This window comes from Staurois parvus, unplaced genomic scaffold (assembly GCF_062004578.1).
Source record: "Staurois parvus isolate SC_StPar_1 unplaced genomic scaffold, SC_StPar_1.0 ptg000244l, whole genome shotgun sequence".
NCBI lineage: Eukaryota > Metazoa > Chordata > Amphibia > Anura > Ranidae > Staurois > Staurois parvus.
In genome coordinates, this window is record NW_028318040.1 from 1,343,152 (window position 1) to 1,361,325 (window position 18,174).

Below are 18,174 nucleotides of genomic sequence, written 5' to 3' on the forward strand. Positions count from 1 at the left end.
GTTTTCTTATCCTTGGATGGAATGGTATGACCAACCCTACCCGTTTCTATTTATACCAGAAACCTGAAACAAGTAATAAAAATTTGTCTTGGCACATAATCTGCCACATTTGGTCATGAAATCTGTGTGCAATGTTGAAAAATAAATGTCAGCTTTTCACAGAAAGATATGATTTTTTTTTTAAAAATGAGCTTTGACATGACAAAGTCGCTTGTAGACCTCATACCACATCAGAAGTAACACATGGATATGTACAGGTTATTTATACTCGTAAACTATGTGCTGAGAAATTCTCAATGTTTTCTAGGACAAGTGGGACCTTTTAAACATAACTGTGTCTGGGCCATTACATTTAGTTGTCAGGCTGTAGACGGAACAGATTGGCCAAAGCTGATGTGAATTCTTCCTCTCTGGGAGACAAATCCGGTTGAATGCATCCAGTAAAATGTTTAATTGGAGCATATATTTTCCAAATCCAACTAACACTACATGACTAGCCTACACTTGTTTTTTTTTTTCTAAAAGTATCAGACTTTATTTTTCACTATACTAGGTACTATGCTTATACAGTATTTGGGACATGACATAATAGAATTCTGGAATATATGTACATCACCAACAAGCTGCATGTTATTTGGCCTATAGGTCTAAGGTGAAAGACACGGGTGTACTGGGAACAAAGAAACAAATGTTTGACCACTGCTACAGTCATGTGACATTTGACTAGATCTTGATTTAAGTAGTGCCTGCAAATAAACATGATATACTGGAACAAATAACACAAAACATTGACATGATTCATTTATATTCATTATCTAAATTAACCAAACTGCAGTTTTGTAATATAGAAAAAGTCAAAAATAAGTACACTGCTACATTTGCCACTTCTTCAAATCCATGAAATTAGAATCAGGTGTTCCAGATTAGGTGCCGATAATTAGAACCTTCTCAGGGAGTTGCAGCCAGAACCTTGTTTTAACTTCCGATATCTTATGGTCTGGTGTTATCTTTGCTATGAATGTGGTGTCTTCATGCCAGGATCAACATAACTTTGTAAGGCCCTCAGAATGAAAATAGTGGATGTCCATAAAAAGGGACATAAAAAGAATACCATTTTTTTTTTTAAATCCGTCTTTTCACTGTAAGGAAACTAGTCTACAAGTGGCATGGACTTCAAATGATTGCTAATTTGTTGATGATTGACCAGATAAGTAAAACAATCTAACAGTTGTCAGCTAAAATCAGTCTCTAAGAACTTTCAAATACAGATCTAATGCTTGCCTGTACAAATGTGTTCAATAAGTCAACAATTTCCATAGGGTGTATAATTTTTCACATGACCATATGTAGCATCAGCAAACATTACTGGCCTCCAATGCTTAGAATTGCTGACCTCCAAAACGTGATGTTAAAGCGAAACTTCACTCTCAGTCATCATTGACTATTTTTAATCCTTAGTAAATAAATGTTCCTTTTTTTTCCAGTTACTTCCTGGCTTCCATGCCTAGGCAAGTGACATCAAGCACACCCTCTTGCCTGCATGCCTGACCTAAGGGCAGATGGATTCCAGGAAGTAAATGCTGCATGAATCATCTGCCCTTACTCAAGATGGTCGTGGCTAGAAATGCTAGGGGGTGTTTTTCAAAGTTATTTTTCAGCAAAATAGACATAGATGAATGGTGAATTTGCTTTGAATATTAAAACTGAATGAAATAGTGTTTTTGGTTTGTGTTGCTCAGGTGCATTGTAGTTAACCTTATGGCTTCAGAACAATCTATCCTCACTTAAGTCTATTAAAATGTTCTCTTTCAAGCCAAGCACACCTGGACACGTAAAGCTAAATTCTGGGTTTGCATAACCCACCCTCCTTTAAATTCCAACTTCAGGAAGCTTGCTGTGGGCTCCATCCCTCCAAGCACTGCAAGGGTTAAATTCTCGTTAAGTCTAGGGGTGCATGAATAAGGTGTAATATTATATTTTTTATTATGTTTAGTTTAGTAACAAAATGTATGGATGTTCATTATATTCTATTTGTATTGATTTATTCTATTTTACCTCTACACAGAGAGACTGGTGGTGGTAGCTGAGCATTATGAAAAAAGTCTTGAAGATTTGCTGAAGGGCAGGAAGCCTGTGAGGTAATGTCTCCCCATAAGGTACACCTTTTAAGATTTTCTAACAAAACTAGTGGGCACACTATGGCTTGCTTTCTTTGATCACCTGCAAACAGACATAGGATTAACAAGTAAATGGATAATGTTTGTGCTTTAGTTAAATGTTGTTGTAAATTTTTGTATGTGGGCACTTAAAGCGGACCTTTCAGTAAATTTCTAGTCTGGATTAATAAATCCTTTACATGTCACTTTATACAGCAACATTATCATTTTCTTTTTTATGAAAGCTCCACCTTTTACCATTATAAAACAGTCCCCAACCTCTACTTCAGTGACTTTGCTTAGACTGAGATGATGTCATCAGTCTGCTACAGATAAGGGGAAGCATTTCCTCAGTCTTTTCCAGTGATGAGCCTGCAATTGTAACTGTGAGAAGCTACAGCAGGAGCTGTCCTGTGACATTTGTGAACACAGGCAAGAACTGCACAGGGAACCAGGAGTGTCATCTCTAAGCCAAGATCTCGGTCCAGGAAGAAGATTCTTACCCTGGATGAGGAATAAACTATGATGGCACTAACCATTTGGAGAAAAAGTACATGCACTTATCTAAAAAAATGTATATGATGCCATTTCCACTTTAATGAGTTCCCATATTGTTTTCTGTCATCAAAAATGTCAGTCCACTAAAAATGAATCATTTTGTTTTTTGCTATATATTAGAAAGGCAAAACATCCAATTGTTTCTAGCGTTCCTGGTGGACTACAATGCTAACATTTCTGCATTTCAGTCCCCAAGTATCCACACTTATTGTGCAAATTTAGAGTGGGTTCCCACTGGACTGGAGGAACTTTATCCTGGGTATAATAAAAAGAAGAATCAATACCTTGTTTTCTATCCTTATAAGATTCTGCTACCATGCAAAGGTAATTTCCAATTCCTGTGAGTGCTCAGTGCTTAAAGCAGAGCCCAGATTTCAGCATCCATCCCTGACCAACAGCATATGTGAGTCTCAGGGCAAGTGACTGATTTGGGCAACCAGCTGCAGCCCTACAAGTCTTATGGCTAAACTTCAATGGTAATTCAAATTACTTGCTTCTGAGTGGTTTAAATTTTTTCACTTGCCAGTATGTGGTTACATTTTTCGATACAAAAGATTGATTGCCTTTTTAGATTAGCATTTATGTTAGATCATGGTTGTGGCACATCACTGCTGTTCCAAAGGAAGTTTAAATTTAGTTGGAAACAAGTTCTTCTCCATCCATCCAATATGTGCTGTCGGTTGTTCAGTAGTGCTATCTGACACAATGTCCTGAACATATGTACCAGCTAAATTTACTTTTATTTAATAAGCCTTGCAGCAGTTCATATTTTCTGTCTCTATATAAGGTGTGATGATGAACACATTTACAGAAATCAATCTGTATTCCCCCTCCGTCACAAAATATTTTCTGCAATGCAACCCCCTCCCTTTCCCCCTGTTGGCTGAATCACCTGCATTAACAACCACATACCTGTAATCCTTCAATGACACGCAATTCCACCCAAGCTGACACCCCCCTGACCATACCCCATCATACCCACAAGCAAGGCTGTGGATAAGGGTGTACCACTGGTCCTCCTGTATGGGGCCCAGGCCAGCAGGGGGCCCAGGCAGCTGGGTGATCGGCATGGTGGGGGGAGGATGGCAATTACTGGAACCGATCCCTTTATGGCTTTCTCTGCAGAAGCTGAAAGCCAGCTTCTTCTCCGCTCTCTCCCTCTAGCTTTTAGCTGCTGCAGAGAGAGCCATACAGGGGATCAGGCAGTAATTGCAATCACCCTCCCTGTGCACAATATGTTTCCCTCTACTGCCAAGGGCCCCTGTGTCCCTTTCTTAACCCCACAGTGCTGCTGGCTTCCCACCTCTCCTTCCCACTGGTAGCTGCAAGTACACATTAGGGTCCTTTAGGATGGAGAGTGGGGGAAGGGTGCAGTAAATATGTTTTATTTACCAGCTTCTTTCTTTCCTGAATCAACACAATGAGTGATTGGTACTGATTGCTCACTGTGTTCATTCATAACTGCAGTATAGTAAACTGTGTTTATTTGAGGGGGCCCTTTCAGGTTGGCTGTATGGGATCCTGTGGTTTCTATTAGCAACCCTGCCCACAAGGCAACCAAGACAGGAGCTTAGGGCCTAGTGACTGCCTTTGCAACTTATCAGCTTGACTTGCAATATTGGGGTCAGAGTAGCATGGTTGCATAGCTTGCCCATGGGGTACCATGTGGCATTGTTTTTAGAAACTCAGCAGCAACATGTATATCCTGGCAGCTTACGGTGTCAGCCACCTGTTGATGTTAGCTTTGCAGTTTTGTTTCAGGCTTACTCTAATTTGTGGCACTGTTTTTTTTTTTCTTTCTACCATTTGGTGTATGTAAGCCAGGTTACTGTGTGCAAATATCAGTCATTATATGACTAACCTTACAACAAAATGTATATGTATAGACAGTGAATTCAAAATAAAATTTGATTCATTTGGAATTCAAGACCTAAGGTTCACCAAGTTTGTCACTAATCCAGCTCTGTGTTCAGTCCCTCTCCTGTTCTGATATGTGTGTTTGTTGGTTGGTGAGGCCTTTGCACTAATTTTTATATACTGCAATCCATACAATATACTGTTTCTGCTCCTATCATAACCACTGTTATTCCATGGAAAATCTTCATCACTGATGTGTCTGTTCTTCCCCTCTGAGTGTCCAGACAACAGTTTCCATTGAGGTCATCAATACCAGCTGTAAATAGGATGAACATCTTTTGTTAGTTCTATATTTTGGCGAATGAAAGAAGAGGTGTAAGAACACACCAAGGTAGACTGAAGCATACTAAATTTCAAACTGGACAAGAACAGAGCCAAAGGCGATTACAGAGTTTGACTACTGTAGTCTTTAAGAAATGTCAGCAACCAGTGGTTTCTAAAATGCACTTAACTCCACTTATATGTAGAATTTCACATTTCAGTAGTATGACATAATATTATCCATTTCCCAAAACAGACTGAAATTTGCAACAGGTATTCTGTATTTAAATATTTAATACCTTAGTTAGCAGGGCTGAAGTGGCAAGTTCATTTAAATTCAAACTAATTTTATTCATTCTAGCAGTATTGGCTCAAAGGTAGACATAACAAAAGTCTACTATGGATGTTCTACTTTTTGTGGGAAACAAAATTTACTTCTGGCGCCATAATAGGAACTGTAAAAGTCCTTGGTCAATTTACACTGGTTATTCATGCCGTAACCATATACAGTTGTGTTCAAAATAATAGCAGTGTGTTGAAAAAAGTGAATAAAGCTCAAAATCCTTCTAATAGCTTTTATTTCCATACACCCAAATGCATTGGGAACACTACACATTCTATTCCAAATCAAAACATGAAGAAAAATATATCAAATTTGTGTTGTTCCTCTAAAAAAAAATTGAAGAAAAGTGAATATTAGCCTGTTCAAAAAAATAGCAGTGTTTATATTCTTCTTTACAAACTCAAACATTCACTATATAAACTGAAAAATGTTTGAAGATTTTGCTTTCCTTTGAATCACTTAATTAATATTTAGTTGTATAAGCACTGTTTCTGAGAACTGCTGTACATCTGTGTTGCATGGAGTCAACCAACTTCTGGCACCTGTGATCAGGTATTCCAGCCCAGGATGATTGGACTACATTCCACACTTCTCTATTTCTTGGTTTTGCCTCAGAAACTGCATTTTTGATGTCACCCCACAAGTTTTCTATTGGATTAAGATCCGGGGATTGGGCTGGCCTCTCCATAACGTCAATCTTGTTGGTCTGGAACCTAGATGTTGCACGTTTACTGGTGTGTTTGTGGTCGTTGTCTTGTTGGAACACCCATTTCAAGGGCATTTCCTCTTCAGCATAAGGCAGCATGACCTCTTCAAGTATTCTGATGTATTCAAACTGATCCATGATCCCTGGTATGCGATAAATAGGCCCAACACCGTAGTATGAGAAACATCCCCATATCATGATGCTTGCGCAACCATGCTTCACTGTCTTCACAGTGTACTGTGGCTTGAATTCAGTGTTTGGGGGTCGTCTGACAAACTGTCTCTGGCATATGGACCCAAAAAGAACAATCTTACTTTCATTAGTCCAGAAAATGTTGCGCCATTTCTCTTTAGGCCAGTCAATCTGCTCTTTGGCAAATTGTAACTTCTTCAGCACATCTTTTTTTTCAACAGTGGGACTTTGCGGGGGCCTCTTGCAGATAGCTTGGCTTCATATAGGCGTCTTCTAATTGTAACAGTACTCACAGGTAACTTTAGACCTTCTTTGATCTTCCTGGAGCTGATTGTTGGCTGAGTCCTTGCCATTTTGGCTATTCTTCTATCCATTGGAATGGTAGTTTTTCGCTTTCTTCCACGTCTTTCAGGTTTTGGTTGACATTTTAAAGCATTTGCGATCATTTTAGCTGAGCAGCCTATCATTTTCTGCATTTCTTTATATGTTTTCCCCTCTCCAATCAACTTTTTAATCAAGGTACGCTGTTCTTCTGAACAATGTCTGGAACGACCCATTTTCCTCAGAATTTCAGAGAGAAATGCACTGTAACCAGCATGTACAACATTTGCTGCCTTCCTTCCTTAAATAAGGGCAATAATTGCCACCTGTTTTTCAAAGAATGAATGACCTCACTAATAGAACTCCACACTGCTATTATTTTGAACATGCCCCTTTCAATTAGTGATTCAATTACACAGAATCAGCAGCATGCATGTCATGACTGTTGGGTCTGTCGGATTTCTATTACTCTACTACACCTGCTAGTAAATTATTTGCCATGTAGAAATATCATTTCTTCCAAAAACAGTGATTGATCAGGTTAGTGATGTCTGACTGCTATTATTTTGAACACAACTGTATATACCTCAGACCTTTTCTAATTGGTAAATACAATTATAGATGAATAATGTCAGGAGAATTAAGGTGAAAGTTCACCTTCCATTTATTAAATTTTTGACAGTACTGTAAAATAAGCTAAACAACATAATACAATAGAAATATGTAAATATGTGATCCTTCCATGATCTTAAATAGTTTTTCACAGCATCTATAAGGAACTTCTTAACACAGTGAAAAAAAAAACTTCTGGTTTCACCCATGTCCATTGCTCAATCATATGGCCTTTCTGCATCCAGTTCTTGGTAGATCTATCCTAGTAGACCAAACCCACAGTCCAGCAGGATTCTAACATGTAATAAAACACACGTTACTGCAAATCACTCTTTCGGTAGTGGCCAAAACACCCTTGCTGCAAACTATGTGCGGTGTGTTGTGATGAGTTGTGTTTAAAAAAAAAAAAGGGTTAAGTTAATTTTTTTTATGCTTTTAAGGTACACTGCTGACCCATTCATGTAAACCCAACATTTCATGTTCCTGATATGTGCCTGCTGTACCATGTACTTCTATGAAAACGTACTCTTTAGTATTGCTTCCTTTGTGTGAAATTCCTGGTGTTCCTGACAGTCCCTTTGCTCTCCTATTAAAAACTGACCACACTAAGCAGTAAAACACACTGTGGTCAATTCTCTAGCTGTGCTGGGAACTCAGCCTGCTCTCCTCTAATGGTAAGACTTCTTGTCCTGACACACCCTGCACAGCCATTCAGTGCTGCTGTTTCTCCATCCTCACCTCTCTAAGCAGCTACGAACAAAGGGTATGTGATCATTTATTACAAAAAAAAAACGAAGAAAGGTATTTATAATGTTTTTTTTAATATCTATACACAAATATTTTACCTTTCATTTCTATTTTAAACTATGAGTTGTGTTACAAGGTGAGAGTTTACAAATGCTTTAATTTTAAATTTTGACACCTATAAATTAATCAGATTTGCTTATCTTTTACATGACTTCCATCTGAATATCTATGTTTGCTTTAAAGCACATTTTTGTAGTTGCAGTGTGAAGATACATGAAATGCTTCACAAAATCTTAAACAATGATTTGTCTTTTTGCTGATCTGCCTAATCGATTCACAGCACTGTGAGTTGGCAACAGCATTTTAAGGGGCATGTTATTTCAATTGCAGAATGTTTATTCCATTTAGGAGATCATAAACCAGGGGCTCATCTGCTTCTGAGATTAATTCATCCAGCAACCGCCAAAAGCAAAAATGAGAACAAAACGGCCTTATGCACCTGTAACCCTCATCCGCTCAAACCCAGCAGGGGATGTCTTCCTAAGTCTAGCTAAATGTTGCTTGTACAGACTGACAAATTGTTCACTTTTGTGTTTTTGTTTTTTTTATCTTGAGGCTCAGTTCACATATATGCTGTGTGAGAAATGCAGCGAGTCCTGTGTGTTTCCTGCACTGCATTGAAATCGCACGACGTTCATGCGAACTGCAGCAGGTGTTAATGCTAAGTTAACGACACTCCAAAACAGTTCACAAAAAGGCATTGCGATTGACAGAATCGGATTGCATAGGTGTGAACACCCATGCAATCCGATTCTAGTTTGGGGAAAAAAAGTGTCCTGCATCTTTTTTTGGCAGACGTGGTGCAATTTTAGCCATACAAATGAATAGCTCAAATCGCACCACACGGACAACACATGTGATTTGAATAGGAATGCGGTGCAATTCCTATGTGAATCACATGCGGTGTCCCGTACCGCATACATGTGAACCTAGCCTCAGAATATGCTATATATTCCTGTTGAACATAAAATAAGGTTTCAAAATAAATGTACATGTATTGATATATGAATTGTCAGATGATGAAAAGCTGAACTTCTCAGTTAAAAGTTTTTGTCCTGTTCATTAAGAGTAAAGCTTGCCCTATGCCTGTAGATTTTTAATCAAGTGTTCGGACAAGAAAGTATCAAAATCGCTCATCCAAGCATTTGATGGTGCTTTCACAGACTTGGCAAATTTTTTAACAACTTTTTATTTCAGTATCATGTCAGTGCAGTGGCGTCCCGAGGCAGGTGCGGGGGGTGCGGTCCACACCGGGTGACACAGACCGCACGGGGTGACACTGGACCCACTCTACAAAGAGATAAGTTGTACAGCAAGTTGACGATCCCCGCAGGATGGATCGGATCCATAATGCGGGGATCATCGGCTTTCTTTACAACTTATCTTTTCTTGGAGCGGGTCTGGTGTCACCCGGTGTAGGTTGCATGCGGACGATCCTGCGGGGTGACACCGGTGTATCGGCAAGATGTGTCTCCCATGTAGATATTCTGAAGGACCCTCTGCACACTGGTATATACCCTTTCAAGCAGACTATGCAATAAATAGGGATATTTAGTTCACACATATTGCAATACATGCTTAAGCTGGCCAACTGCGTCAAAGTAATCCCTCTATGGTTTGTCCTACTCTGGCACCTGATGGATAAATGCATGCACTAGCTGTTGGGATTTGAGCACAGGGATCTCTTGTTTGTCCCATGTAGATATGTCCCCCTGAAGCAACTGCGCATGTCCCGGTTTCAGGCACAATCAATCGATGATAGATCTACTGCTATCATTGATTGATCGTGCCTGAAACCGGGACATGCGCAGTTGTCCCGGGCCCTCTCCAAGAAAAAGTAAGTTGTAAACAAAGCCGACGATCCCCGCAGAATAAATCGGATCTGCGGATTGAGCATAATGGTCCGATCCATTATGCTCAATCCGCAGATCCGATCCATTCTGCGGGGATCGTCGGAGGGGGTGTCACCAAGTGTTACTGCACCGGGTGACACCTACTCTAGGGACACCTCTGTGTCAGTGTCTCAGTTTTCGATTGATGATCTTGATTAACTTTGTGCATACAGTTAACACTAGTTACAACTTTTCTTTGCTGGGAGCCAATTTAGCAGAAATTCTCTCATTACCATTAGATTCGATAAAAAATTTCCATCCTTCTTCTTAAATCTTTTCTGCTAACTCTGTGGATTTTGAATTGGCCTCTTTAACACTTTGATAATCCAATGAATATCCTGAAGACAAGAGTTTTTTTAATGAAAATCTACAGGTGTAAGGCCAGCTAAAGGCTAGGTCCACTTTCTGTCCTCTGCACCATCTCTCCCTATCATGTTTTTGACAAATAACAGTGCACCGACTGAAGAGACATGAAGAGGCAGGCAGAGCACTATTGATAGGTGCCCAAGTAACCCTGCCTGGGCAATTCAAACTCAGAAAATGACTCATAAAATACTTCAGGCTAAACTTTAGGTATGCATATTTTTGCAGTTACATTTAAGTAAGTGTATGTCTTACCTAGAAGATTCCCATGGAAGGTAGAAATCATTGCAGTAGGCACCACTACCACATTGAAAACCACTAGCTTCTGGGTCCTGTGTCAACGGCTGCCCTACTGCTTAGTGAACACAGAAAATTGCTCGTGTTACATCACTTCCACTTTCAATGCAAAACATGTCACCCCTTTCACACCATCAAATCATGTAGTGTTTCCATATTTTTGTCCATCCCCTGTATCTTTGTGCATTGAGATACAATGCACAATTTGTGTGAGTGGTTAATTTTGACTTTCAATAAATTTGAGCTGATTTTAATATATACTGTGCAATGAGAGATATTCTTGTATCTCTGAGCTATTATTGCTTACAGAGATGTGCAGAAGAGCTGGAGATCTGGTGCTTGAGGAGAGAATGGTGGAGTTTGACAGAGAGGGGACGGGAATACCTGGTGTAACAGTGGCCCAATTTAAAGGGCAAGGCGCACACAGACCTTACTGCAAAGTGGGTCTAATCCTTAGGTAAGCATTTGGTGCAGATGGTGGAGAAGCACAGCATAGGTGGTGAATTATATAATTGATGACACAGTTATGGAAAAGAGGAACGTTTGGTGATATAGTGGAAATATCAGCAAGTGGCAGAAAAAAGTGTTGTGATTTTTATTGCACTAAACAAATCACACTGAACTCATGTATTTATTTTATGTATGCTTTATTGATGCAGTTTAAGCAGATGTAATAGTGCCATGGTTATTCACTACACTACAAACTGCATGGTGCAAAATCTACAGCTCTCCATAGAAACCAGTCAGTTTCCAGGTTTTATTGTCAAAGCTTAATTGAACACGCTAACATTAGAATGAATGGCTACACGATGCTTTGTGCTCCAGTCTTAGTAAATCTCCCCCATAGTGTTTGATTAGGTTGCGCTACACTCTTTTTAGTTTAATAATGTTGTTGGAGTCAATTGGTAAAACCTCATTGCTTCTTTTTCTTTGCATTCTGCGCAATGATAAAATCTTTGGTGGGTTATGGCACGTATGTCTTTTGTTATCTTATAATAAATCTCTTTTTTGTATAATAAAGTTGTTTTTTTTTCTAATTTTTATTTTGCCCCCTGTATAAGAACTTTTTTTGGGCACACATACAATATAACAGCAGTACTGTAACACCCCCCCCCCCAACCTGTCATTCTCCGTGTAATATCTCTGGCCATCCTATTGATTGATTTTCATATATTGTTATAATGATGTTCAGTCACTGGTTCTGTGATTTACTCATCCCTGTATCACTACTTTTAACACTTTTGACACTTTTAAATTACATATGCCATTTCCTCACTATACTTTGCATGTGTTCTGTGGGGGCTTCATTCATTTCATCTGGCTTTCCTGTTTGTTATCATTATACCTTCTAACTTTACAGCATTATTTTATGTTACAGCTTAGAGGCTCACATGGAGTTTTATTATATATGAAACAAATTTTCCCACCCAGAAATTGCTTTTAAAGAAACTGAATGGGATAGCTCAGCAGGTTTTATATATTGTGGTTTTATTCCCTTAAGAATTATAGATCGGCATTGATCTGTAGCATATTTTCATTTATCCTTATAAACAGCTTAAATGTAACTGTTCTCTTCCCACAATATATTTTTATTACACATCTTGGAAGCTTGGTATAATCAGAAAATGGCCTCCAGGACATTAGAAGCAGTCATCAGTTGAATGTATATGCAATATGTGTTCCACCATTATGACTCCAGTGGAGAGCAGGTGTAATAGATTAAAACCTGATGTACTGGAAAGCCACAGAAGGCACATTGCTTTTTTATTAAAATTATAGTTCAATGAATTAAATGGGCCAGGGGTATCATTTGGTCATTCGATCACTATTTATTTATTTTAAGCATTGCCACATATTTTGCATCCAAAACGCTTTCACGGTAATTGCAATTATCATAAGGCCTAAAAAGCTTGCTAGTGCATATTGAGTAGACTTAAATACATTTTACCATTAAGGACTTGTTTGCAATTGTTGTGGGGGGAAAAACACTGTGGCGTAGACGTGTTTTTATCACCTCTCTTCAGCTGCAGACGCAGCAGCTGGAGGCGTACACATACCGTGGCTCAAATGATATCCTCTTCCGTGCTCAATGGGCACTACCACCCGCTGAACGTGCAGACTGTACATGGTTACACCGCATTAGTCTGGCATTTAGGGGGTTGAAAAAAGCGATGAAGAGGCAATACAACACTCCCTCACCACCTGTCAGATGCACTCTGGAGAGTATTTGTAAACGAGGCCTAAATGTGAGGAACGTATACACCCACTGGCCACTTTATTAGCTACACCTGTTCAATTGTTTGGTAACACAAATTGCTAATCAGCCAATCACATGGCAGCAACTCAATGCATTTAGGCATCTAGACGTGATGAAGATGACTTACTGAAGTTCAAACAGAGAGTCAGAATGGGGATTTAAGTGACTTTGAACATGGCATGGTTGTTGGTGCCAGACAGGCTGGTCTGAGCATTTCAAAATCTGCTCAAAGATCTACTGGGATTTTCATGCACAACCATCTCTAGGGTTTACAGAGAATTGACCGTAAAAAAGAAAATATCCAGTGAGCGGAAGTTGTGTGGACGAAGCTGCATTGTTGATGTCAGAGGAGAATGGCAGACTGGTTCGACATGATAGAAAGGAAATAGTAACTTGTGTCAATGTGGACCAAATTCTGTGAGGAATGTTTTTCCAACACCTTCTTGAACCTATACAAAGAATTAAGGCAGTTCTGAAGGCAAAAGGGTTCCAACCCAGTACTAGCAAGGTACACCTAATAAAGTGTACATTGCTGGGCCTTTAAAATTAAACAAAGCCACATCTCTATTTTATATACTGATGATCCAATTGGACTACATTAAGGTTATACCTGCGTGGCAAATAGGCTGCTATCCCAATGCAGGGTGCGACAAACAAAATGTGGATGAATACAGCTGTCACCTCATATAACGGCAATCTACTAATTTTTGTTATGAGTTTGGCACATTGGGGGCAGTTCAGTATAACATTTGTAACTCTTTTCTGGAAATAATGTTTGACTAAGTATGTCCTGCATCAAATTCAGAAAGACAGTGCGAGAGTTCTAATGCTATTTCCAACTTATGCAACAAATTTGGGTAGCTCTTAAGAGAAGTGTGGGTTTAAAAAAAAATAAACATTTATACTCACCTAGGTGTATTCTGCACCTGTCCCCCGCCACTTCTAAGACTGAGAACTGAGCAATCAGATCGCTGGTCACTCAGTTCTCAGTCTTCAGTGAGCAGAGAGCTGGTGACTGTCAGTCACCGTCTCTCTGCTCTGCCCCTCCAGCGGTCCTCCAGGCTGTGGAGGGGGTGGAAGTGGCAGGCTTAGGCTCTTAGTGGCTCACTGAGAGGCTAAGCCAGCTGCCAGTCCAGGCATCTGGGTGGATCCCGACTTTAGAGTTGGGATCTTTCCAGAGCCTTGACAGCTGAGTGATGTCAGCCAACAGCAAAAACAAAGTAGCTTTGGCCCTACTCCTCTCTTAATAGCAATTTTTTTACATTATGTAGCAATGTAACAAATTCATAAAAAATGCAGTTGTTTCAAAGATAAGGAAACTGACAGTGTATAAGACTGATCTTATTTTGGAGTAATTTGTGTTGGGAGTAAGGAGTTTGTCCGCCCCACATTTTTAATTGCTAGAACACTGCGGCCCTGAGGCAGCTGGCATCCTGGTACCACTGGCACTCGGCAGCAGTGGCCTTGAGACCTGTGCATGATGCAGGCTTGGTGACAAATTTATGTATACTGTATGTTTGTGACGTGCATGAATTTGTTACATTTATCAACCTTTGTCATTTGGTGGTGCAGTCACTCTTCTAATGTATATTCTATGGAGTATTCATTAATTCCTCTTTCTTTTTTCATAGACACAGGGAGCTAGAGTCCTATAGAAAAGATTGGTTCTCCAAGCTAGCTTTGGGGTCACCTCATTGCATCTTTGTAGTTGTCAGGCGTGTGTGTAAATTATTATTATTTTTTTGTTCACAGCAAATACTAGCTGTCTATTTTAAGTGTCACTTTGCTGGCGTATGAGTCTATGTTGCCTTCAACACTACAGATGTGAAACACCTGCGTGTTATAATACTGTGCAGCAGCAAATTAACCACTTGCCGCCCAGCCACTGTAGAAATACGGCGACAGGGCGGCATGGCTGAGCAAAAGCACGTTTTAAAACGCGCTTTTGCAAAAGAGGTAGGAGGCACGCGCCGCCCTACCTGCACCGCCAATCCAGGCCGCAGGTGTCAGTCGCCGGGTCACGACCGGTCATTACCGGCTGTGTCCCGTCGATTAGCGGCAATCACTGACAGAGAGCAGGGCTGCAGTAGCTCTGCTTTCTGTCAGTTCCCTGACAGCTCCAGACACGCTGATCGGGAGAGAAGAGTTTATCTCTCCCGATCAGCGTGTCCCAGTGCAGTACACACCCCCGCCCCCTAGTAAAACACTCCCCTCACACAGTTAACCCTTTCAGTGAATAAAAAAGTTAACCCCTTCCTCCCCAGTGCCATTAGTACAGTGTCAGTGGGTTTTTTTTTGCACTGATCACTGTATTGGTGTCACTGGGGATGTCAGTGACCCCAAGTCAGTTCCCCCCCAGTGTCAGAATGTCTGCCGCAGTCCTGCCATAAGTCGCTGATCGCCGCCATAAGTCACTGATCGCCGCCATTATTAGTATAAAAAAAAATTAAAAATCCAAGTATCTTTCCCGCCATTTGTAAATGCTATAACTTTCACGTAAACCAATTAATTTACACGTATTGGTTTTTTTTTTTTAGCAAAGACATGTCGCAGAATGCATTTTGGCTGATATTTATGACAAAATTTGATTTTTAATTTTTTTTTCTGGACATGTTTTATAGCAAAAAGTCCAAAATATTGTTTTTTTTCTCAAAATTGTCAGCTTTTTTTTATAGCGCAAAAAATAAACGCACACGCGATCAAATACCACCAAAAGAAAGCTCTATTTGTGTGAAAAAAAAGGACATAAATTTCATTTATGTATCGTATTGCATGACCGCGCAATTGTCCGTTAAATTAGCGCAGCACTGTATAGCAAATAAATGGCGTAAGCTGCAGTATCTATACCATAGTTTGTAGACGCTATAACTTTCACACAAAGCAATCAATATACACTTATTGGGATTTTTTTTCACCAAAAACATGTAGCAGGATACATTTTGGCCTAAATTTATAACCAACTTTGAGTTTACTATATTTTTTTTTATAGCTGAAAGTAAAAAATAATGTTTTTCTTCAGACTTTTTGGTCTTTTTTTGTTTATAGCATGAAAAATAAAAAGCGCACAGGTGATCAAATACCAAAAGAAAGCTCTACTGGTGTGAAAAAAAGGACGTAAATTTTGTTTGGGTGCAGCATTGCATGACTGCGCAATTATCAGTTGAATTAGTGGAGGGCCGAGTAGCAAAAAGAGGCCTGGTCATTAAGGGGGGTAAATCCTCAGGAGGGCAAGTGGTTAAAGCGAAAACTACCAGGAGCTTGCTTGCAGAACCTTGTGTCTCGCACCTATCCAGAGAATCCTAAACATAAAAAACAGTGCAGCACTTTCCATTATTTCTTTTATTGCCTGTCCTACCTGCTTTTGTAAAAAAATAAATAAATGAATAAATATTTACTGTATCAATCTAGTTGCATATACGTGATGAATTGTATATAAATGCTGCCAATAACAATGGTTTATAACTAAAACTGTAACTGTATCACTTAATCACTATAACTGTGATCAAAATAACACGCTATATATACTGAAATCTGTGTAACGATCAAAGATAAACCATATCCTTATGGTAATTATTGTGATGAATCTTCACATTAAAACAACGTGCCCCAACTCTCTTTGCAAAAATGTGTTCAAATAATAAAGTGAAAATAGTGATCATCAAGTCTTTCTCTTCCTCTCCCTTACACCTTTATACTCCGACATCTTCACACATGTATTGACTGCTGGATGCTTTACCCTCATAAGTGGACCTCTTAGATTATTGGAGGCCTTAAACAGCCTGCTGAAGATAGCATTGATTCCCAGCAAACAAGCCACCATAATGGAGGATAATTCCGGTCACTCCCTTCTGGCCAATACTTCTCCCTGCTTACTGGCTCCAGAGAAAAAGGATTTTTCCTTGCAAGTAGAAAGATAGGAACATCTAGTGCTCTCCCCAGGAATAAATACAAGCACATTCATGTATTAATAAACCGCATCTGCCATGATTAATCCACCTCACATTGTTCCTGTCCTTCTGACGGGTTCTCGAAAAGTTATGCCCATCTACGTGATGACGTCACTCAAGACCGCTCTGCTTTACGTGTTAATTCTTAGGAAAGATTTCCTTCCTCAGCAGGGACTTTCAAGCCTACATGTAAAAGGAATTATAGGAATGTTTTTTTCTGTCAGTAACCCTACTGACATAGTAAAAACAAAAAAAAAGGTTGCACGTTTTAAACTTATTTCTGTGTTTAATTTGCTGGAGATCTCCCTGAAAACTTACATTTTTAATTGTAAAGGTCTTATCTAGTGAGAGAGAAAACCGTAAATTGCTTATCAAAAACCCTCCCCCACTCCCCCAATCTTGACTTTCTTTGGTCATAAGCATATTTATAGGATTCAAAGATAGGTAGAGTTATCCACAAACATCTCTGGGGATGAAAAAAAAAAGTTTTCTTTGCACACCTATAGAAAAGGCTAAAAAAAGTGGCAGCTGCTGTTGTTAGGTACATTGACAACCACGTTGCTTTACACTTATGAGTTTGGGTGTGTCTATTGGGGTAAACTATTTGTCTTTAAGGCCAAATTATTTTCTATAGTACTAGGGGCATTCAAGTCAAAGTGGGACTTTTAATTTTACGGGTATAAAAAGGGATGCAAGTGTGTCCTATTACTGATAGGCAGCGTACATGTGGCCAGTCCAGTGATTGTTAATCAAGATGGCTGACACCCATGTTAGTGCATGCATGGAACCCGTGGATATCTACAGAAGCCTTCAAGCATGGAACGGTGATGAGATGCTCAGCCGCAGTAAGATGTTTGAATGGTATAAACTTATATACATCTGTCAGTGACGATCCTGGACATGGCGCTTCCCAACCCTCAGCAATCATTCCTGTGAACATTCAACATGTGGAACTTCTGATCCTGGACAAGAGACAAATCTTTCTGTGGGAATGGTGAACACCAGCATCCACGAACATTTGCATTTTTGAAAAGTTAGTGCACGCTGGCTACCAAGATAGCTAAATATTACTGTCATGTTATGAATGATGTGCATACGTGTCTTCGGAAAAAAACGGCCTGGTTTGATCTCTAATGGTGTCCTGTTTCTCCAAGAAAACACACAAGCTCATACTGCTCACCACGCTGCCTGCACACTACAGCAACTCGACTGGGAGTTATTGCCACATCTTCTTACAGCCTGGACCTTGCTGCAAGTGATTTCCACCTGTTTGGAAGCCCTAAAAGAGTTCCTCGGAGGTCAGCATTTCAGCACTGATGACGAAGTGAAGCAGACTGTCCTAGGATGGTTCAGGCGTACTGACAAATCTTTCTATGTCAAAGTTTTCCAGGCATTAATTAAACGATGGTGTAACTGTATAAATGTAGCAGGGGAGTATGTCAAAAAAATAAATGCAGTTTTGCTCTTGTTTTATTTATATAAGCTCAGAAGTCCCAGTTTTACTTAAACGCCCCTCATAAAAATTGCTTCTTTTCCTGAATTATA

The 18,174-nt window shown here is 39.6% G+C and overlaps 1 protein-coding gene across 1 annotated transcript in view; it reads left to right on the forward strand.

The window, feature by feature from the left end:
• The window catches only part of TBCK (TBC1 domain containing kinase), a 367,627-nt gene that overhangs the window by 17,775 nt on the left and 331,678 nt on the right, over nt 1-18,174 (forward strand). Inside the window, exon 3 of the mRNA XM_089680503.1 lies at nt 2,066-2,138. Within this exon, the coding sequence (XP_089536629.1) occupies nt 2,066-2,138 (73 nt within the window). The remainder of the gene's footprint in view (nt 1-2,065; nt 2,139-18,174) is intronic.